The sequence below is a fragment of the Lates calcarifer genome, linkage group LG7_1 (assembly GCF_001640805.2).
Source record: "Lates calcarifer isolate ASB-BC8 linkage group LG7_1, TLL_Latcal_v3, whole genome shotgun sequence".
NCBI classification, from domain to species: Eukaryota; Metazoa; Chordata; class Actinopteri; family Centropomidae; genus Lates; species Lates calcarifer.
The window spans coordinates 8,177,015-8,197,973 of NC_066839.1; the positions used below are offsets into that span (position 1 = coordinate 8,177,015).

The 20,959-nt window shown below is 41.8% G+C and overlaps 3 protein-coding genes across 4 annotated transcripts in view; 1 reads left to right on the top strand and 2 right to left on the bottom strand.

Moving 5' to 3' along the window:
- The window catches only part of ppp2r5a (protein phosphatase 2, regulatory subunit B', alpha isoform), a 40,858-nt gene extending 36,265 nt beyond the window's left edge, over positions 1-4,593 (bottom strand). Inside the window, 1 exon segment of the mRNA XM_018694983.2 lies at positions 3,524-4,593. Within this exon segment, the coding sequence (XP_018550499.1) occupies positions 3,524-3,671 (148 nt within the window). The 5' untranslated portion in view covers positions 3,672-4,593.
- Positions 4,594-5,368: 775 nt separating this feature from the next.
- On the bottom strand, positions 5,369-11,835 carry dtl (denticleless E3 ubiquitin protein ligase homolog (Drosophila)). Its single transcript, XM_018694959.2, has 15 exons — positions 11,622-11,835; positions 10,473-10,610; positions 10,270-10,362; positions 10,127-10,188; positions 9,850-9,970; positions 9,380-9,445; positions 9,099-9,214; positions 8,906-8,979; positions 8,698-8,804; positions 8,497-8,601; positions 7,885-7,997; positions 7,681-7,770; positions 7,339-7,462; positions 6,473-7,122; positions 5,369-6,207 (listed from the first exon to the last, which is right to left on the bottom strand). The coding sequence occupies exons 1-15, from the start codon at positions 11,671-11,673 to the stop codon at positions 6,142-6,144; spliced, it is 1,977 nt and encodes a 658-aa protein (XP_018550475.1). The 5' UTR covers positions 11,674-11,835; the 3' UTR covers positions 5,369-6,141.
- A 614-nt stretch (positions 11,836-12,449) lies between these two features.
- On the top strand, positions 12,450-20,292 carry ints7 (integrator complex subunit 7). 2 transcript variants are annotated; one of them, XM_051071819.1, is made up of 20 exons: positions 12,450-12,671; positions 12,819-12,949; positions 13,545-13,690; positions 13,863-14,000; positions 14,104-14,150; positions 14,284-14,483; positions 14,657-14,779; positions 14,871-14,988; positions 15,085-15,219; positions 15,357-15,454; positions 16,166-16,405; positions 16,768-16,905; positions 16,991-17,197; positions 17,453-17,647; positions 17,905-18,008; positions 18,082-18,150; positions 18,502-18,634; positions 19,030-19,128; positions 19,540-19,725; positions 19,882-20,292. In XM_051071819.1, exons 1-20 carry the CDS (start codon positions 12,578-12,580, stop codon positions 20,161-20,163), a joined length of 2,883 nt encoding a protein of 960 aa, XP_050927776.1. In that variant the 5' UTR covers positions 12,450-12,577; the 3' UTR covers positions 20,164-20,292. The 2 variants fall into 2 exon arrangements, with proteins under 2 accessions (XP_050927776.1, XP_050927777.1); XM_051071820.1 differs by having other exon boundaries at positions 12,819-12,946; positions 13,542-13,690.
- The last annotated feature ends 667 nt before the right edge of the window (positions 20,293-20,959 follow it).

Sequence of the window (20,959 nt, forward strand, 5' to 3'; positions counted from 1 at the left end):
CTTTTAGGAAACTGTGTAAACTGATTCAAACAGTGTTATCAGCTAATAGCACAATACCGCCATTATTATGTTCCCATGCATCTCACAACTACTGCACCCTTGCTGAATAAGATATGGTTCGAGTTGCAGGCATGTGACAGGAATATTCTGCTAATTCTTCAGTCTGTAGTGATACGGATTCTTCCACTGCATCTAAAATGTTTCAACAAGTTTAAACCTAAACATTCAGTAAGTATAGACAGCTATGCCTGTGTATGTAGCCTACTTGCAACCACAACCAACTGCAACCTCAGAATAAATGGAAAATTTGACCATCCACAGTTCCTGACAACTGAGAAAGCTTCATGTACTGACACAATCAAAAGCCCTAGAATAAAAGACTAAGTGGACATTGAATCAAGATTGTTTCATCAACTACACCACCTTAGTTGTGTAGGTGGTGTACAGTTGGCTGACCAGAGTGTGAGCAGGTAGCTAATAACTCCACACTTCATGCACATTGTGTGCTGACACTCCTTCGCTGTGAAAGCTGTCCAGCTCTGTCAATAATTAATTACAACACTTCTTTTTACTAGGAATGAAGAGTGGTTGTATAAGCTCGTTAAAAGCCCTTTCCCTGCGTGACATTCATATAAATTACATTCTACATGAATCATAGACAAATAATAACCACTGACTTATGAATGCACCCTGATTACTGCAGACCTCTTAAATAGTCACATTTGCATCCAGGGTACCTCATTATTTAATCAGTGAGTGCTTTATGACTTGAAAGTCTTAAGTCACTAAAAAAATGTGAGAATGTGCACAGAGCATATGCAGTGACCACCGTATAATAAGTGAATACAGTAAACCTAGAAATGATAGACAAGTCTTTGCTGGGCATGGTCAAATGATCACTCATCCTATCGCAAAAAAAGGAGGCATTGAAAGTAACTGAAATGTAGATTTCCTTAATACTATACTAGCAGCACTCACTATGACAAGGCACAAATCACCCTCAAGCTTTTAGTGGGAGAAAGTGGGATAATTTGGCTGCCACTCTCACACTTGTCAACAAGGCAGTTGCTGCTGTGCTGTTTCAAGTCGAGTGTTGTAGTGGTGCAATGCTCTAGTCTGGGAAAATCATACACAGTGTTTCAAATTCCTGCTGAAAACTGTCTGCTCTCTGTGTGTACTATACAAGACTGACAATAAAAACACTGAAGGCTCAATTTTCTACAATCTTTTGAAATTGCATGATAGCAGTCAGAGTTGACACCAACTGGTTTGTTTTCAGCTTTTGAGAAGTTGCATCATGTTGAAAAGTTCTTCCACTACTTGACCAGGCAAGTTTCTTCTTCTGCTCTGCTCTTTCCAATAACATCAACTCTGGTGATAAGCTGTTGAGGCTTGTCTGTTTTACATATGAGCAAATTGTATATTTATATTTAGTCATTAGTTTTAATTGCCATTCTGTTAAAATAAAAAAATATATATATCATTGTTGATTAGTGCAAAGTGCTGCCAAAAACTTTGTTTAAAAAAAAAAAGAATACTCACACAAACTATAGACAAAGTTAAACCAAACCAGTCCTCTTAACTTAGACAATGCAAGATGGTTGCTGCACAACAGTGAAAATAACATGTGAAATAACATGTTAAAGTACACACTGAAAATGCACACAGTGTTGTGAATGAAACTTAAATACACAGGTTCTGCAGTGTCACATTTAACCGCAGGCTACAGGAACACAAACAACAGGTATCTAGTCAGTTGAATGCTTGATTTGTCATGCTTGTGACAGATTTTGAGAGATGAAGAGAACTAAAATATATGGCAGAGATGAGATTGTTTTATGCATGACATGTTTAACAGTGCAACATTCGGGCCAAGTGGGTTTAATTCTGTCATGCATTCATTACATCTGCCAGGGTGTGTGATGCTGCCAGTTCTTGTCAGTGCAGTTTTCAGACAGAACGTAACTGCTGCCAAGTAGCGAATGCATGTTAATAAATTAAAATGGCCACAGATCATTGTATAAAAACAGCATTTGAGCTCATTGGATTAAACTGCATGGAAGAGTTTCAAATAGTCATCAACACAATTCAACCAATAAGTGAGGTGAAGAGCAGTACAACACTTGGCAAGTAGGGAACAGACTCCTTAATAAGGTCACATGGCACACCTCACCAGACCTCCACCCCACATGCACTCGTCCACCTACAACAGAGCTCTGCATCAACTAACAACAGACTCTCCAGAGAGTAATACTGGTCACCCGTACTATCCCACAGTGTCATGTTTCCCACGATGCATTTTTGCTGTCCTGTGTTCTCTCCTGCAATATCCAAAGGCTTAGTGCTTACTAGCTGCTTCACATATCACTGCAAAGACCATCAAAACAAGAGCAGACACCATAGTACTGAACTGGCCGTTAGTTTTCTCAGGTAATTCTTACCTGGTACTTTTCAGGCTGGTGAAATGTTGTGTAATACAAGTGTTGTATTATGAGCAAACAATATTATCAGGCTCGGATCAAGCGGCTCGTGAGCTGCAGGTTCACATTCTTATACTTGCTGGGATGATCTGGATAGTGTGCATGGGAATGAATAGGAATGTGTTAAGCCAGCCTTATGCCTCTCAGTTGAGATGTTCCAGCAACTCTGCCTCTGGCACCGGACTCGAGTAATACTTCTGCGTGTTTGCACTGGAAATGGTTTGCAGCGTCACCAAATATAAACTTGTCAAGCTGCACACAAAAGATTACAGAGCCTTGCTCAGTGTTGTCTTCACTTTCAACAATCTCCACCAGCATCAACAAAGAGGAGGAAAACACAAACAAAACCAATCTGACCAATCACAGGTGTCATGTTCTACAGGCTGTATCTCTGTAAGTCCTAACATGCAGTCACCCATCAACCTCTGGAGATACCTCTGGTGCAGATATCGAGCCTCTCTGCACGTAGCTTCCACAACACTTTGACACAAAAGCATAAATCCCTCTTAACCCATTCTTCAACATCACTCCCTGGATGTGCCTCTACATGTCAATTCAGCCCCAACTGATAAAGTCAGGCTGTTCTGTGTCTCTTCTTCTGTAGGCACAAAGCAACAGTAACACAAGGAAAGTAAACAGGAGAGTTGGCAAAACTGATGTATTCAAATTTGGCAGAGAGTCATGTAATACCCCCACCCCCCCAAAAAATAATTCCCTGTGGTCAATTCGTCCAAGCTGCTGGTGCAGAGGAAATGAAACATACAACTGAGAGGGAAATATCTGAGGATGTGACCACAACTCTTTGGACCAAAGTATGTGTCCCTGTCCAGCAGATTTAAACATGGTTGGCTTGTGCACAGTAATGCGTGTATAGTGCGTAGTATATTAACACAAATTGCTTTCACGTGTTGCTTACCTAGCTGAAACGCACACACGCACACACACACACACACACACACACACACACACACACACACACACACACACAGGTAATGACAGACAGTCTATTTTAAGCCGCAGACCCCTTCATCCTCTTACCGTACCTTTGAGCTGCGGCAGCGGTGAAAGCTCAACCAAAGCGCTGTGAGTGCGGTACTGAGAAGAGCCTTGAGATTTTCTCTGTTTCTGGGCCTTCCTCATGGACTTTCGCGTAAACCCGTCCACTTTCTCGGATGCAGAGATGGCCGACATTTTGATGCACAAAACTGACGAAGACTTAAGACGAGCTATTGTATCCCTGGGTCAACTGAAAAAAAGGTTTCCTCTTCTTTCACATCAGCTCAAAAACAAGAGGCAAACTGCACGGCTTCTGAAGCCCGTCTTCTATCCAGGTCTTTCGTTATTCTGTGTGATCCAACATGTTCGGTCGGTAATGGGGTTAGACTGTGTCCAATAGCTGCATCATTGGGGTTAACCTGGTTTCTGAAACACGGGGACGATCTTCAAAACACGAAGCAAAAAGCCAAACTACAACTCATGACATTGACCGCAGTGCAAGCAACTCAACACGAATATCACGTTTCTAAAAATCTGTTTTTTGTTGCTTCATCGTGTTTGCAAACCGTCTACCTGTTGGAAAACGTATGAGACACATTGTCACAAAAGTTGCCTGAATTAGTAGTAAAGTACTGTACTGCTAGGCTTCCAGCTAATGTACCTAGCTAGCTTGCTAAAATTAGCCGACGTTAATGTATGCCACCACGACAACAGTTTGCACCGCTGTTCAGAGGACAAAAAGTTATGAAAGACAATTGCTCCATGAAATTCACGTAGTTCTTCGTAAAAATGTCAAACCAAAGTTTTCAAGCGCCGGTTTTTAATCCTAGTTAGACTTCCGCTGAGAGTATTTTCAGAAGAACTATCCACGATCGATGAAGTTAAATTTCGCTCGACGGCCGAGTCTCATTTAGCATTAAAAAGTTAGCCGTGTCCACCTACTAATGACTTTGTCTTAACTCCAGTCCTTGGCTGAATACCGAGCGCTACTTTCACGGCTTCCAGAAAGGCAAAGTATTCTCAAATACTACAAATTACTAGATGTCGTGCTGAGTAGGCAGCCATAAAACACTCCCAGCTCCGTCGCTGTCTGACCGACTCGGCTGTTTGGTGGGCTGCAGAGCCTGACAGGCGTGCGTCACTGAGTGACGGCTCCAACGGCCAATCGCAGGCAGAGAATTAAAAAGCTGGAAACTTTTTAAACCAATCAGGTGGCGGAAAAAGCGGGGCCTGAACATGTGACATGTGAAAACAAATACGTGACGTTTGCAGTTGAATGAGGAGTGGCAGCTGTAGTAGGTAATTTATCATCAGAGAAAGTTCCTGCAGCAGCCCCAGAACATCAAATCTGCAGCATCTAAACATGTTTAAACGTAGATGGCGAGGGAATCTGTCTTTACATCCCCTGTATGACTGATGGCACGGTCTCCTCAAATAAAATAATACTTGAAAAAGAATGTCCTGTATATTCCCCTGCATTTCTTAAGGGAAGACAAACTGCTGCCTATTACCAAATATAATTAAAACCTTATAAAAGTCTAGTTAAGTAAAAAACAGTTCTATGACAGAGGATAATTATAAAATACTACATATTTTAACTTGAATCAGCTGAGAATAGAAGAATATTCATTATGCAAATCACAGGGGTTATGAGAAGTTTCACATTTCATCTGCAGACTTTCATTTCTTCTTCTGTTTGAATTACTGAATAATCCTCACTCTCCAGATCCCCAAAAGTATTCAAATACAATAGTTTGAGAAGAAAGAGCTATGTGTAACCTGTAAAGAGGGGTCATATGTAGACACAGGAGAAAAAGAAAGAAAGAAAAAAAACAAGCACTGATCATTACATCACACATGGATGAAAATATACAACCATTGACATGACACGTGCTTTGAAAACTACTTTCAATTTAATACAGTCAGACCACAGCAGGTTTGTGTTAATTAAATACAAATGAGCCAAGCAAGTCACTGGTTATTTTGTACATATAAACAACTTGAGCATTTACTCAAGAAAAATCACATTTAACAGAATTTTATACTTGTAACACTGCATGAATACACCCACAAAGACATGAGGATATAAATGGTTTGCTTACAAACTTAGCTGATCTGTGACCAGCTTACGATGAAGTTCATAAAAGGGCTCAAAGTAGTAGAGCAAATAAACGATGCTTCTTTTTTAAAGTAGAATTTAAAACGCCCACATCTGTGGACAAATATTTTCCTTTGCATATGAGGATTAACATCTAGTTAACCTCCTCCAATTATATTAAACGTGGGCTCCTGTATGTAACGGTAATGCATCTGTTTTAAGTTGTCATGTTTGAGTAGAATTAAAGATTTACTCTGCAAAATGCAAACCAGCACAGCAGCAGAACATTGTGTAGGCGGCAAATACAAAAACCTATGACCCAATTAAAATAAAAAAAAGAAAGAAAGAAAAAAAAAATCCTCTCTTGATGTGAAAACTGCAGCATCAAATTTTCAGAATGACCGTTTCGTCAATCTCTGTGCAACCCAAGTTCATGCACTGATGTAACCTGGACAGTAAACAGTGTTCTCAGAGGCTTTTTGTCTGTGGGACCTGCTTAAAAATACCCAAAATAAAAAACACTGCATTTTAAACAGAGGCACAGAACATCTGACTGGCTCAAGCGGGTCACTCCGGAGGCTGTCTTGTGAAATATGTTGAGATTTTCTTCATGGTTTGCGGCGAGCGGATTGTCTGGAAAACAACAAACAAACCAAAAAAAGGTTAATTGCGAACTTTAGCACTGATAAGGAGGGACAGACCTCAATTTAAAAAAGCAACCTCTCAAGTCTGTCTTTCTTTTGCAGTGCAGTTAATTGTATTCAGTGATTTTCAAGCTTGAATTTCATTCATTCATTCCAAGTAACTGAAAGTGAAGGTGAAGGTATTAATAACAGTGCACAGAGAGAAGAAATGACAAATATTTTTGTCTTTACAATGAGTTATGTTCTGTACTTACTGGTGAAGCTGGTGTCTTGCCCTCTTGTTTCTTAGAGGCACTGGGACTTCTGGGAGAACGCGGGCTTCCTTGACCTTTCCTCATCTTTTGGCCCATCACAGAGAGCCAGTCCATTCTTCTGGGAGAGTAATTCTCCTTTCCACTCTGTCTAGGTGAGGCTTGCTTGTCGTCTGTGTGACAGTCTGTTTGTACCCGGCTCTCCTGAGCAGGGCAGCAGATGCCGGACAGGGCCCGGCTTCTCTTGGCCGTGGGGTAAAGTTCAGTAACGCAGTCGCATTGTCCGGCGCCCTCGCAGCCTGTGGACAGCACGCTGTTGCCGGTCTCCAGCCTGCGTTTGGCCCGCCGTTCGATGGGAGAGGCGCTGCTCGTCGGGCTCTGGGGACACGGGCTCAGCACCCTGCGGAGAGGAGGGCTGACCTGACTGGGAGACCCGTGGCTTGGAGATAACCACTGTTTGATGGAGGATGGCGTTCTCTGGCGGACAGTGGCAGCCTTCGCTTCCTGAGACTGGACAGGTGAGGTGGTGCTGGAGGGCAGAGGCAGGGCGGCTCCACTGGGAGCGCAGACCGCAAGCTGCGGTGAGGACAGGCCTCCGAGACTCTCTGTCCTCTGGGTTTTTGCAGGTGTCGTCTCAGTTCTGATTGAAGGCCCTTGACAAAAGCAGAAGTTCTTGTTAGTCCGATGTGCCACATATTTTTAATTCAAGAGCAGGAAGACAGTGAGTTATGAAGAAGTTATTGCATATATCACATGCTTAGACAACAGTACAGGAAAGGAATGACACCAGAGAAGTTTACATGGTAGACAAATGGTAATTTATGTCAGTTGTTCAAAAAGAATCAAAGAACGGCAGTTGAAATACTTACTTGTGGGAGATTTAGGACGTGCCCAGCCTACAAGGTTGGCTTCTCCCACTGTAGACTGGACTCCATCCATTTCCCGGTGAAGCCTCCAGATCCGTACAGTGTGGTCATCCGAACAGGAAGCAATCTGCCAACAGAGCACTGGGGATTATCGCAGAGCCTAAAGCCAGCCTCCTGGCCTATTAAAACCACTCAGCTTTACAGCAGGGAAACACAAAAAACCTGGATTCATTTGTAGATTTTACACAAAGGAAACAGGGTGGAGATGGTGATGCGAACGTAGCTAGATATGACTTGTTAAGGTCTGTGGATTTTTGCAAGAACTCTTAAGGTTTGACGTCATACCTTAGTGAAATCTGTTGGGCACCATGCAACAGATGTCACTTCCTCACTGTGGCCTTGAAGCATCATGGGAGGATGTTGAGGATCTGAGATCTGAAATGTAAAAAGAGGATGAAAAACCCACAACAAACTGCATCACCCTAAAGAAACTGAACAGAAACAAAACAATTTCCGTTGTATACAGGAAAAACAAAATAAGGATCTTACCTTCCAGATGTATGTGTGATTGTCACTTGAGCCACTGGCCAAGAACTGGTCATCTGGACTAATAGTGGACTTAACATAGAATGAGGAGTTCTGGTGGCCGCTGAAAACTGCCACTGTGGAAGAGAAACCAGCACAAATATGAAGATCCCTTACTAAAGTTTAATTCAGAGAGTGAACAAGCCTGGAAATACGCACAAATTATGAGTAAGGCAAACACATGAGAAAAGCCTAAAGCAAGTATCTGCATTATATTTGAATGTTTTGTAATGTGCTTCAAGATGGCTGCCTAGCCTGCATGGTGTGAATATTGTCCAGCTGATTCTGTGCTAGTTAGCTGCCCAGTTAGAGGTCCAAATCTCTCAGAGCTCAAAGCAGTGAATTAATTAAGCACACAAAGTCTCCGCATCCATCTCTACATTTTCCATGTATTAAACACGGCCCTGCTCCTCACAGTAGTTAAACCAAGAGACATTAGTTTTGCAGCCCCATCTAGTGGTAAGCAGTGGTAGTAAGTTGGTGATTAACAGGAAAAGGCCTATTTTGACATAAGTGGAGAATGGCTGTGTGACAGTAATTTTAATAATTTTGATTATGAGTGGATCCCTTGTTTACCTGGAGTTGTTTTTACTCCACTGACGTTGAACGTGTAGATATTATCATCTGTGCAGTTACACATGACATTGGATCTTGTGGAGTCCAGAACAAGCCCTGAATAACCTGCCAACACATGCAAAACAATATTCAGCCTTTTTTTCACCACAATTTGCATTCAGCTCCATACAAACATGACAGCCAGTGAAGTACAACACTAACCCAGCCGCATGCGCATGCAAGAGCCCGGGTATGGGTACGTCTGCAGCGGAACAGGATCCTGACGGTGCACGGTGTAGTTCTTCCTCAGATCCCACATCTTGATTACTCTGGTTAGGGGGAATAAAATAGAACAACTAACTGTTCAAATGTGCACGATGGTAAGTCATTTCATCAAGACTTCAGTAGCAATTAACAGTGGTTTCCTTACCCATCAACAGCCCCAGAAGAGATGAGGGTATGCTGATCCCTAAACAGAACCACTGTGACACTCTGCTGGGTATCCTGCAAAAAAACAAACCAAAAAAACATGAAGTGCATGAAGATCAGCTTCAACTCTCCACCTCCTTAGCCTCCATTTCATTTTATTTTAATAAACAGGGTCAGTTATTAGGGGAACTCACCACACTGGGAGCCATGCCACGCGGGCAGCTCCGTCTCCTCTTTGTTTTAGAGGGGGGGTTTGTCTCTGCTTTGTTGTGAGCGCCACTGATCTGTTTCACTTGTTTGTAGAAACCATCTGAGAGGAAGACAAGATATCATCAAATGCAAATAAACAGTATGAATAACCACAATCTTTCTGTTTTTGCACAAAAAGTCTATTATCTTTTTAAACAGAGCTATTGGGTTTGGCAAAACAAACATAACTGAATATCAAAAAGAAACCTCTGTAATTGAAATCTACCTTTTTTGCTGCACCTGGTGTCCCAGACCATAATATTTCCATCTCTGGCTCCAGTACAGAACACAGCTGTTGAATAGAGGACAAACAAAGCTTCATTAATGTGACAGATACGGAATTTAAATGAAAATGGTTGAACTGGTTTCCCATGCTATGCATATACTGTACCTACTCAACAGTTATACCAAAAAAATACCAAAAAACATAACTTCTTTTTTGCATTTTTAGATCACATTTAATAGCCTATCCACATGTTTCAGTGGTTACTTAGTGCCACAACTGCAGGAAAATATGTGTGTAAAAATTTCAATAATTAGTGGGTTACCATAGCTCCTACATCTAGTTTCAGTATTCAGAATTATGTAATTTAACACAGTGTCACACATCAACACAGTGTTTTCCCGTGAATTTTAAAACACAACAGGGAACATTAATTGCCCCTGACAATATGTTTAATTAGGTTTACAGTATACCTTTCTCCTCAGGTGAGAATGCAACGGACTTGAGGCTGCAGAGGTGGCCTTTGAAGCTGCCTAACATGTCTCCTGACTTTACATCCCACAACCTGGCCATCTGATCACCTGCAGCCGTCACCTGAGGATGACACAGGAAGAGTTTACAACGTGCACTATGTGCAGCAAATTACATGTCACAAAAATCTATAAAGTCTTTAAATACAGTATTTATAAGATGTTTCTGGGTCAACCTGATTCTCAATGGTCTGACAATGTGGAATGAATTTATACTTACCACCTGAGGCTCCCCCGGTACCCAAGCAATGTCAAAGACAGCATTCTCATGAGCCAGCCATTCTGCAAAGTTCACATACCATTAGCCACTGATTGTTTTTCTAATGATGGACAGGACAATTGTGAGCAAAGGAGCACACATACCTTTAAGGAGCGGGTTTTCTCTGTTTTCTGTGTTGTAGATCCTAACAATGCCTTCTTCATTAGCAGCTGCAAGAACGTTCTGTAGGTTCCCGGCTAAAGAGAGACGAGAAAGGAGGGGTACACACCAGTTAGTCAGACAAATTACAACAGCCACCACTCCCTCTGATGTGTGTCATCTGATGATAAAATGCAGGTGGGGTTACCTGAGGAGAAAGCTAGTCCAAACGGTGGCACAGAGTCACCCAGGTTACCATAGGAGATGTGCTCATCATGTCGAACACACTGGTAGCCTTGCAGTAGGGAGCTCAGAGGATACCTGGGCCGAGGATCTGCAGGGAGGGCTGAGCGGAGAATAGCATTTAGTCAGATTCTGCACTTTTAGAGACTTTAAGAGTCAACTAAAAATGCACCAAAAACCATGATATAATTTTGGGTTCTGCAGGTTCCACATTTTGATCACTCATGTGGAAAAGGTCTCCTGTCTGAACAAGCGTCACACATTTCCCTTTTTACACACTTCAGCTGCAATGAACCACTGACTGTTTTAATCATCAAATAATCTCTTTTGAAATTTTTAACCAAAAATGACAAATATTCCCTGGTTCCAGGTTTCTCAAATGTGAGGATCTGATGGTTGCTCACTGAGCATGTAAGGACACACCCAGTACTGAATATCTTTTGGTTTTGGACTGTTGGTTGTACAAAACAAGACATTTCAAAGGCACTTAACACTTTCATTTTCACTATTTTGATATAAAACGATACTTTAAAAAATAATTGGCAGATAATGATTAGAAATGTCAGTTGGTCACCTGGTATTACTGAGTCAGAAACCCCAAGAGGTTCTGCAAAGTCACTGAGCATGTAAGGAGTCTGGTTATTTAGTAAAAGATCATTTTTAAAAACACGATCAAAACTTAAGACATTTACTCTCTTGGAACATGGACGCAGCGAGATTTTACCGCTTCCTGTCCAAAATTTTAACTGCATGATTATTTTCATTTTAACAGAAGCTGCTTGTGACCAAGAAGTTGTACAATAACTTACATGTAAAAAAAATATGCATAAAACTGTTAACAGCACAACAGATGGCTTTTCAAATCCTCTTCGACATTTTTACACGCCTCTGCTATTTCATCGAATTAATTTTAGATGTATTACTACTACATTTTACATTTATTGCCACTGCAGTCATCTTTAAACTATTTCATACTTTGAATTAAGTAAATGCAAACATACAACAAATAGAATAACTCAATATCTGTATGTTAACCTGGATAAAATTCGCCTTTAGCTGTGTAGATAGCAGAGCACAAACAGTAACATCTCCACAAACACACAGATTGTCTCACCATTCTGCCTCCGTCTGCCCACTCCTCTGTCAACAATAGAGCGGAACAACATCCCTACACTCCAGCACAGCACGATCTGAAATTATTATTTCTTAAATAATACTCAGAAGTTCGCCGATTTGTCTTTTCCCGTGTTGCTGCTGCTGGTTGTGTTTCCCGCGAACAGATCCTCTGAACACAGGGACTGAATCCCCCGCTAAACTTGCGTCGCTCTCTGCCATTGGTGGAAAACAGCGACTTCCTGTCGAACAGCGCTTCCGCTTCCGCTTTCTTTGTGCCGCCGTTTTGTAAAGTTTGCCACGATAACTACCGAATAATCCCTGTCTTTAGACATAAATTACCCTCTAATGATGCTCTCGCAGATGTACTATCTTTGTTTTAGATGACCCATGCATGTCGATGGTTGAGAAAATGGCCTTCAAATGTTCAGTGATGGAGGAAGTATTCAGGTCATTAATAGTATCTGAAGTATTTGCAATAAAATACTTGTATATCAAAAGTATAAGAACTCATTATGCAGGAGGCTCCTGTTAGTGACATTTATATATTATTGGATCATTATTACCGATGCGTTAACATGTAAGCAGTACTGTAATGTTGCATTTTGTCGGTGGATATCATTTTAGTCGCTTTATACTTTATAAACTACTTTTCGTAGATTAATCCAGTTTAGTAAGCGCACTAAGTGCAGGCCATTATTTATCACAACTGTGTGTTCATGTATTTACCAATAGTTTATCTGAAGGCTATTCAAATAAAGATTTGTGTTTTAAGAAAGATTATTCGACGAATGGAACGTCAACGTGTAGCGTTTTATTGTGAAAAACAAACCCTAGACCGGAAGTGTTGTAGCTGTAACACCCGGTATCATGTCCTGTTCTCTGCCTGAGCAGTGAAGACTAACGACCAATGGGCGCAGTAAAGCACGTATTTTCAAGTCAGTAAACCAAACAATAATGTCGCTTTCCACTGCACGGTCATTCCTGTCAGAGGCTTGTTATGGAGAACAAGAACTCGACGCTAACTCCGCTCTCATGGAGCTGGACAAAGGTGCGTTAGCTGGCATGCTAACTAGTTAGCATACAGGCACCCTGGGGCTTGTGTGTTGTGTCTTCATGTGTTGATTTTATGAAACGTTACAGAGATATGGGAGGTGTCTCTGCTTTGTTGTGACCGGTGAAATCGCTTTAATTGCAGGGTTGCGGTCGGGGAAGCTGGGGGAGCAGTGTGAAGCTGTGGTGCTCTTCCCCAAACTCTTCCAGAAGTACCCTTTCCCCATCCTCATCAACTCCGCTTTTCTGAAACTAGCAGACATCTTCAGACTTGGGTATGGATGCTTTAGACACCGTAGTTGCCGAATGACATTAGATATTTCATTTTCAATTTTGATGACTGCTTCAGTTATACGGCCACTTCCCTATTTTTGTGAGTGAATGTTAAAGTCTTGACAGATCGTTGAAACATTCGTGAATGTTAAGACACGTCTCTCAATAATACACAATACACCTGAAGAGCACCACCAACTACAGCCTCCAAAATAATGACAAAGTTGTTACAGCACCTTTTTAGAATGATTTCAACAAACAGTGAACATTGTAACCTTTATGAATGTAGGAGTTATTGCCGGACAGGTGTTACCTGGGTGTACCTGATAAACTGACAGCTGGTTACAACTGTTTGTGTTTGCATTTCACGTAGTCAGTAATGGATTATGTTCATAGTTATCAGACTTGGAAACCCAGCTGAAGACTGTTAACTTGTGATAAGCAATATTTGAAACATTTTTTATACTGATAACTCAATTTGTTAATAGTTCATAATCATTAGTAATATAAACTAATGATTATGAACTATGGTGTGTGATTAGTGAGACAGGTTTTACTGTGGCACAAACATCTTTGTTTGGGTTCTCTGATTTCAGGAAACAACTTCCTGCGTCTCTGTGTGCTGAAAGTAACTCAACAGAGCGAGAAACACTTGGAGAAGATCCTCAATGTGGATGAATTCGTTAAAAGGGTGTTTTCAGTCATTCACAGCAATGACCCCGTGGCTAGAGCCATCACGCTGAGGTAATAATGTGTAATAAAACAAACACAGTTGCACATTATGCTGGCTGGCACAGGATTTGTACCATTAAGCTTGTACCACTGTACAGACCCAGAATATGTGTGGGACACATGCTTGCCAACTTCTCCCTCTTTCCAGTTGTCTGGTACTTAAAACAATTTCCCTTCTGTTCAGGATGCTCGGTAGTTTGGCCTCCATCATCCCAGAGAGGAAGAATGCCCATCACAGTATTCGCCAGAGTCTGGACTCTCATGACAATGTAGAAGTAGAGGCTGCCATATTTGCTGCTGCAAGCTTCTCTGCACAGTCAAAGTAAGAGAATCTACTGCATAAGACGAACTGCAGTGCAAAAGGATGGGATTACATTTTGGATAATATGAATTCGATTTTTTAAAATGCGGTTTCTACTTTTCAGAGACTTTGCAGCTGGGATTTGCAACAAAGTCAGTGAGATGATTCAAGGTAAAAACAATGGCTGTCAAGCGTTGGTTAATTATTAAATATTCCAAACAAGTATCCAAAACTTAAAAAAAAAAAAAAAAAATCAAGGCTTTACAGAGCTTGTGTTCCTCGTCAATCTGTACCTTTACCCCAGGTTTGGACACACCAGTGGAACTGAAGCTGAAGTTGATTCCCATGCTGCAGCACATGCACCATGATGCCAGCTTGGCATCCAGCAGCAGAGAGCTCCTCCAGCACCTGGTCAACTCTTATCCCTCCACCCCCATGGTCATCGTCACCCTGCACACCTTCACCCAGCTGGCGGCCTTCTCCCTTATTGATATCCCTAAGCAGGTAAGCACCATGGCTGAGCTGTATCTTCATTGTTGTTGGTAAGTTGCTGCACCTTTTGTGGTATTTTGTCTTGATCAGCAACTTAGAAATGTATACTTCTAACATATGGTTGTTAATGACGTAGCTCTGTTGTTCTTATTAAAGTTTGTTTGCTTGATTCCTCATCCATACAGCTGCAGCTCCTCCTCCAATACCTGAAAGATGACCCGAGAAAAGCTGTGAAGAGACTCGCAATTAACGACCTGAAGCTCCTGGCTAAAAAGGCTCCTCATCTCTGGATCAGAGAAAACACTCAGGTAGAGTTTCAGATGTTAAAAGTGCATTGCAGCATTTTCTTCATGTTAGTTTGAAACCTGTTGATAGAATGAATGTGTTTAATACCTACAGATGCTGTGTGAGTGTGCCTTGAGTAGCCCCTACGACAGTTTGAAGCTGGGAATGTTGGCTGTCCTCTCCACTCTCTCTGGAACAATTGCAATCAAGCAGTACTTCAGTAATATGACCGGTAGTGTTCATTTTATAACCAGGCTTTATACTCATGCTATTTGTATTGTGAAAAAGACCAACTCTGAGCTGATCTGTATTCCTTTCAAACATTCAGGTACCTCTTCAGTTCCCCCCCGGCTCACTGACCTGGTTAAACTGGCGCAAGAATGCTGTTACCACAGCAACCTGGCAGTGGCTGCTCATGGGGTCATAGTGCTCTCCAACATCGCAGTTTCCTGTCCAGAGAAAGGTTTGTTACAACAAGTAATAGCCTGCATTATGGATTACTCCAATGCTAGTTGCTCATGCAGATGATTTCATTACAGATTCACCCCCCTGATGTTCACTCTCGTATTGAGCACCTCTGTGTGTATTTCTCTTCCTCAGATATAGTGCAGTTGGAGCAGGACACAGTTTTGGGAGTGGAGTCCATCCTGATGCTTTGCAGTCAGGACAGCAGCCCCAGTGCCCAGACCACTCTCAAAGTAAGACATTATAATACATCAGGAACAGGGCTGGATGCCAAACCTCTTGGCTTCCATTAAAATGTGTTCAGCACATGGTATAGAAAACTGTTCCATGAGTTGGTATGAAATGTCTGGTCAGATTAGTAATCTTATTTACTTATTTTCTTATTAGATAGTTCTTGGTTTAGATAAAAAATTAGGCAATTTTATTCAAGCAACATTTAAACATTTGATAAATTTGACCTGTTCTGTTAAATCAAAAATGTCTTTGTAGAAGAATATGCAGTAAACTAAGGTATCATTAAAAATAAAATCACATTTCAAAGTAAGTTTAGGTTGTTGATTCACTTGGAAATCTAAACTTTGCCTAGTGAGGCATTCAGGATACAGTGTTTTGACTTTTTTTAAGACACAAAAATGTTTTAAACTTTACATTTTTGTCATTTGATAACAAAGTAATGATAAGTGCAGCGTCCATCTTTAATATCTGTTGGACAAATGTTGTGTTGCACCTGCTCATTAAAATCGGAATTGTTGCGTCTTCAAACACTGACAATATTAATGGCAGCATACTTCTCCTAAAACATCTAACTCTACTGTTTTCCGCCTCATGGAAATTTATGTAATGATGACTGAATACCACAATGGTGTTTACCATCACCCAAATCTCATCTTATCTTATCTACATTACAACTTACCATAGTTACACCCAGCTTTTTGCTTCCCCAGACGGCCCTCACCTCGTTGGTTAAGATGCTGAAGAGTCGACCCCATCTCAGCCAACCAGCCGTGGAGTTCCTGCTCGGCCAGCTCCACTTGTCCTGCGACTCCTCTCGCGTTCTTATGTGCCACGCTCTGGCAGCCATCGCCACCCACCTGCCAGTGCTGGGTGACGGTATGCTGGGAGATCTGGTGGACCTCTACAGAGTGGCCAGTCATTCCTCCACTGACAAGCAGCAAGAGCTTCTGGTGAGAAACTGTGCATGAGTCACACATCAGCTGCTGTTTAGACAGTAAATTAAAGGTTTTAGAGTCTTAAATGTAGCTTTTATGTTTTAAGCACAGGCACAGCAGATGCACAATAGCATTTAGATAACATTTAAGTAGTAATTGTGTTTTATCTACTTTCTAGTAGACAATAAACCTACACATGTAAACCTGTTTTCAAGCAGAAATATGGCTTGCTTAATTTTTTTGCCTATACAATATGGTTATTAGTTGACATTACACTTTACACAAACTGTCTCTGTTATTATTGTATTGTTGCTTTTGTGTAAAGTATCTCCGATTTTGGATTTTAACACTTGTCCCACTCACTGTGGTTACTGCAGGTTTCCTTGGCAACAGTGATTTTTGTTGCTAGCCAGTCATCCTTGTCAGCTGACGTGAAGATGGTCATCAAACAACAGTTGGAGAATGTTGCTAACGGATGGACGGTGTATCGCATCGCGCGCCAAGCGTCACGCATGGTAAACAAATCTCTAATTTTTGGCGTCATGAGGAGCCAAACATCTCCTGAAACAGGATCATTAAATATTTATCATTAATCTGCAGGGATGCCATGAGTTCTCCAGCGAGCTGTACCAGAGTTTGCGGACCCGTGTGGCGTCAGAGCACTTCTACTTTTGGCTCAACAGCCTGAAGGAGTTCTCCCAGGCTGAGCAGTACCTGAGTCACGTGGAGGACGGAGACTACAGCGGAGCCATGAGCGCCATCGCCGAGGCCCTGCGCTCCTACCAAAAGGGCATCGCCTCCCTCACAGTCAGTTTAACTGCCAGACATCTGCTTGTCAAAAAACATTACTGCAGCTCCTCCTTCACCAGTGACAGGATGCTTAAAGCAGCTGATAGCCAGTCTGGAGAGTCTTTTCTATTGGAGCGCATTTCACAGCAACTGTTCATTTATTAACTCTAACCGAGCACCTGAATGTATCTTGTTAGGTCACCTCAGCAAAACCTGTGTAACTATTTAACCGTGGTGTTTATGTACATTTATCTGATTAATCCCTCCCTCCAGGCTGCCAGCACTCCTCTGAGCCCGCTATCGTTCCAGTGCGAGTTCATTAAGCTGCGAATCGACACCCTGCAAGCCCTGTCACAGCTCATTTGTACCTGCAACAGCCTGAAAACCAGCCCTCCTCCCGCCATCGCCACTACCATTGCACTCACTTCTGGCAACGACCTGCAGCGCTGCGGCCGCATCTCACTGCAGGTAAACACTGAAATCTGGTCACTGTATAGGTTGTAATAGCTTTCTGTTTATCTGCCGTGTTGTGATGTTAAATGGCACACACGATGATGATATGATTCTGGCTGCCTGGTGAGATTGGAGCACGTGGACTGAGGGAACAGGTAATTGTAAAACCCAGCATCAGGAGACTGGTGGGAATAGGAAAAAACAGCTGCAGAGTAGACCTCCATTCCACTGTCCATAATCTGTGTATCCAACTCTTTTTTTTTCTCTTTCAGATGAAGGTGTGTATGGATGAGTTCAGAAGTCTTGCGGCACGCTACGCTGATTTACACCAGTCGTCGTTCGACGCGGACTATGCCACCCTTCGTAACGTGGAGCTGTATCCTTAAACACATCACACTTACACTGTGCTTTTGCTGCTGAGCTGTATTTCTCCTTAACTGTCTGTCCAGACAGCAACAGAGCTGTTTGCTTGTCTCCCATGTGATAGAGGCTTTGATTCTGGACCCACAGGCAGCCAGGTGAGAGCTGTTGTCCAGCTGGAGTCCAGAAAGGTGGACCAGTGTGATGTGTTTGAATTTGTTTGGCTGTTTAGAAAAATTAAAATTAATAATCTCAATTTAGCTTATATGCATCTTATTCTGTTTGTCATGGGCTGTGCTCATGCTGTGACCAGCTAGCACGATGTACACAACATCATAATGAAAATAAATGAATCCTATTTCATTTGTCAGAAAGGTTTGTCACTGTACCCACGTTTTTGAATGTTTTGTACTGAAAGTGCTTCACTGTAGCCCACACACCCCCTGAAGGCATTCTCCTGGCAGACATTTGTCTGTAACAGATTGTCTCTCTCTGTTTCTGTAATCTAGTTTTCAGGAATATGGCACCCTTGGGTCGGTCCAGACAGAGAGCGAATACGAGCGACGGATGATGTCGGTCTTCAACCACGTATTGGAGGAGGTGGAGGGCCTCACCAAGAAACACCCCCCAGTTTCATACCTGGTAAGGCTCGTTACCCATGTTACTTAGGCTTACAGTTTTGCTGCAGGGTGTGCAGATTTGTGAAGGTTGTACCAAATGTTCTGCTGTCAGCTAGTGTTATATAAGTGATGTATTTGTCGAGTTAGGCTTATTCTACTGATACACTTGTTTGCTTTTAAATTGTGTTTATACTGTTTTTTATTTTAGATAGATTTGGATACCTTTATATAAAAATGTACATGCACATTAATTGCTGTAACAATGTTTCATTGCTGTCCCCTTTAAGAGATTTAAACCTCAATAAGATTTTTACCTGGTTAAATAAAGGAAAATGACTAAAAAATGGAAGTGAGCTGCAGCAAATTGCTTATAATGTAAATAATGTAAATGTATTGTTTGCTGTTATTGTTTTCCAGCATACAGGATGTCTCTGTGATGCTGTCATAGCTTTGCTCAAGGTCCCACTGTCTTTCCAGAGATATTTCTTCCAAAAACTCCAGTCAACAAGTATTAAGGTACAGTCACTCATTATATAATCACTTTAATTAGAGAAGCAAACAAAAAAACAGACGTCCAAATTTGCAATTACCAATGCCAAACAGAATGTAAGACAGAGAGCTCACTACACTACTTCTTATCTGCTACCAAGTAAATGTGATTATTACTAATGTATGAGGAATATGATTATGGATAAATAAAAGCACCACACTTGATACGTCCTCTTAGTGTAATGTGTGATGTTAACAGTCCCTCTTTACTCAGATGGTTTTATTTGACTTTTATAATTCGACAAACTCCCCTCGCTTTACCACCACACACACTGTATATACTGTACATTGTAGTATCCATTTTATGTGGCTGTGTAATCATGGTGACTTTCTTCAGCTCTTTTAAGACTGATCCCGCTCTGTGTTTTAATTTTCCAGCTCGCCCTCTCTCCATCCCCGCGAACACCAAGCGAACCGATCCCAGTGCAGAACAGCCAGCAGCTGACTCTCAAAGTGGAGGGGGTGGTGCAGCATGGTTCGACCCCAGGACTCTTCAGGAAAATCCAGTCTGTCTGTCTCAATGTTACCTCAGTTCTCCAGAGCAAGACGGGGCCTGACTACAAGGTATGTATCAACTTTTTGCCTTCATGTATGATTATTGATATATATTTATCCACAGATTAGGCTAGCTCAGATGTTTGTACTCCCATTTGGTGCATTTCTGGTGAGTTGTGGTTGTATCGTCGCTCCTAATTTCTATCCTTTTCCCACTCCTTTCAGATTCCACTAGACTCTAAAACAAATGAGATCGAGCAGCGGGTAGAACCTCACAATGACTACTTCAGCACCCAGTTCTTGCTGAATTTCTCCATCCTGGGCACTCACAACGTCACCGTGGAGGCCTCCGTGGTGGATGAGAGCGGCACCGAGTGGAAGACGGGGCCCAAGACGACGGTGTCGGTCAAATCCCTGGAGGATCCTTACTCCCAGCAGCTTCGCCACCAGCTGCAGCAGGGTGGAGCCCAGCCCGCCCCACAGAGGGGAGCATACACCCGCTTCTAGTAAATGTGCCCCTGATACTTTCTTTACTGTCAAAAACAGTTTTAGCTTGTGTACTTGACCTGTGTTGTTTTGTAGAAACTAAACATGTACATATTTTTTTGACCGATTAAAAGACCAGATTTAATTTTACCGCTGCTCGTTGAGTGTAATCCTTCTAAAACGTATAAAGGACACGGGATAATGCAGTCATTTCAATGTACGTACGCCAAAGTCCACACATAAATTACCCCTCACCTCATGTGGAAATAAAGATCGGCCACCAGAAAATGCAAATTTGCTTTTAACTCCCTCTCCATATTCTTAATCCGATAATATTTCATGCATGCAGTGATCTCCAGGAAAATTTAGTACTGGATGTCCTTGGATTTATGTCATCTGTTCTACATAAAGTGTAATAACATAAATGGCCATCAGGGGGCAGAACAAAGTCATTAACTGAGCATCTTTGTCTGAGGGGCAGTAGAATCTCTGATGTCAATTCCACACTTGTCTGACTGACAGTGTGAAATGGTCACCATTTAGTCTGGTTCCACCTCAGAGTTTAGTTTTAAATTGTACATCATCAGTCAGACCTGCAATCTTTATGCATTTCCTTATATTTTGACCATATTTAAACATACTTTAATAATGATGCAACCCTGTAGCCTAAGCAGTTTCTTATTTAAAGTGAAGTAAATGTATTGATTTTAATGGTGAACTCGCGCACCCGCACTGATGATGATGATGATGTAATCTGCAAATAATTTTCAGCCGGGAATCAGTCCAGATGACTTCAGATGAAGTCATGAGGTTTGGT

What these genes read in the sequence shown, in the direction of transcription:
- dtl (XM_018694959.2), bottom strand. Translation starts at nt 11,673, where the DNA reads ATGTTGTTCCGCTCTATTGTTGACAGAGGAGTGGGCAGACGGAGGCAG. An exon ending in CACCAGGTGCAGCAAAAAAG is followed by an intron (nt 9,215 to 9,379) that starts GTAGATTTCAAT and finishes TCTTCCTCTCAG; the next exon opens with ATGGTTTCTACAAACAAGTG. An exon ending in GTGGCATGGCTCCCAGTGTG is followed by an intron (nt 8,980 to 9,098) that starts GTGAGTTCCCCT and finishes GTTTTTTTGCAG; the next exon opens with GATACCCAGCAGAGTGTCAC.
- ints7 (XM_051071819.1), top strand. Translation starts at nt 12,578, where the DNA reads ATGTCGCTTTCCACTGCACGGTCATTCCTGTCAGAGGCTTGTTATGGA. An exon ending in ACCCCCCAGTTTCATACCTG is followed by an intron (nt 18,635 to 19,029) that starts GTAAGGCTCGTT and finishes ATTGTTTTCCAG; the next exon opens with CATACAGGATGTCTCTGTGA. An exon ending in AGACGGGGCCTGACTACAAG is followed by an intron (nt 19,726 to 19,881) that starts GTATGTATCAAC and finishes CACTCCTTTCAG; the next exon opens with ATTCCACTAGACTCTAAAAC.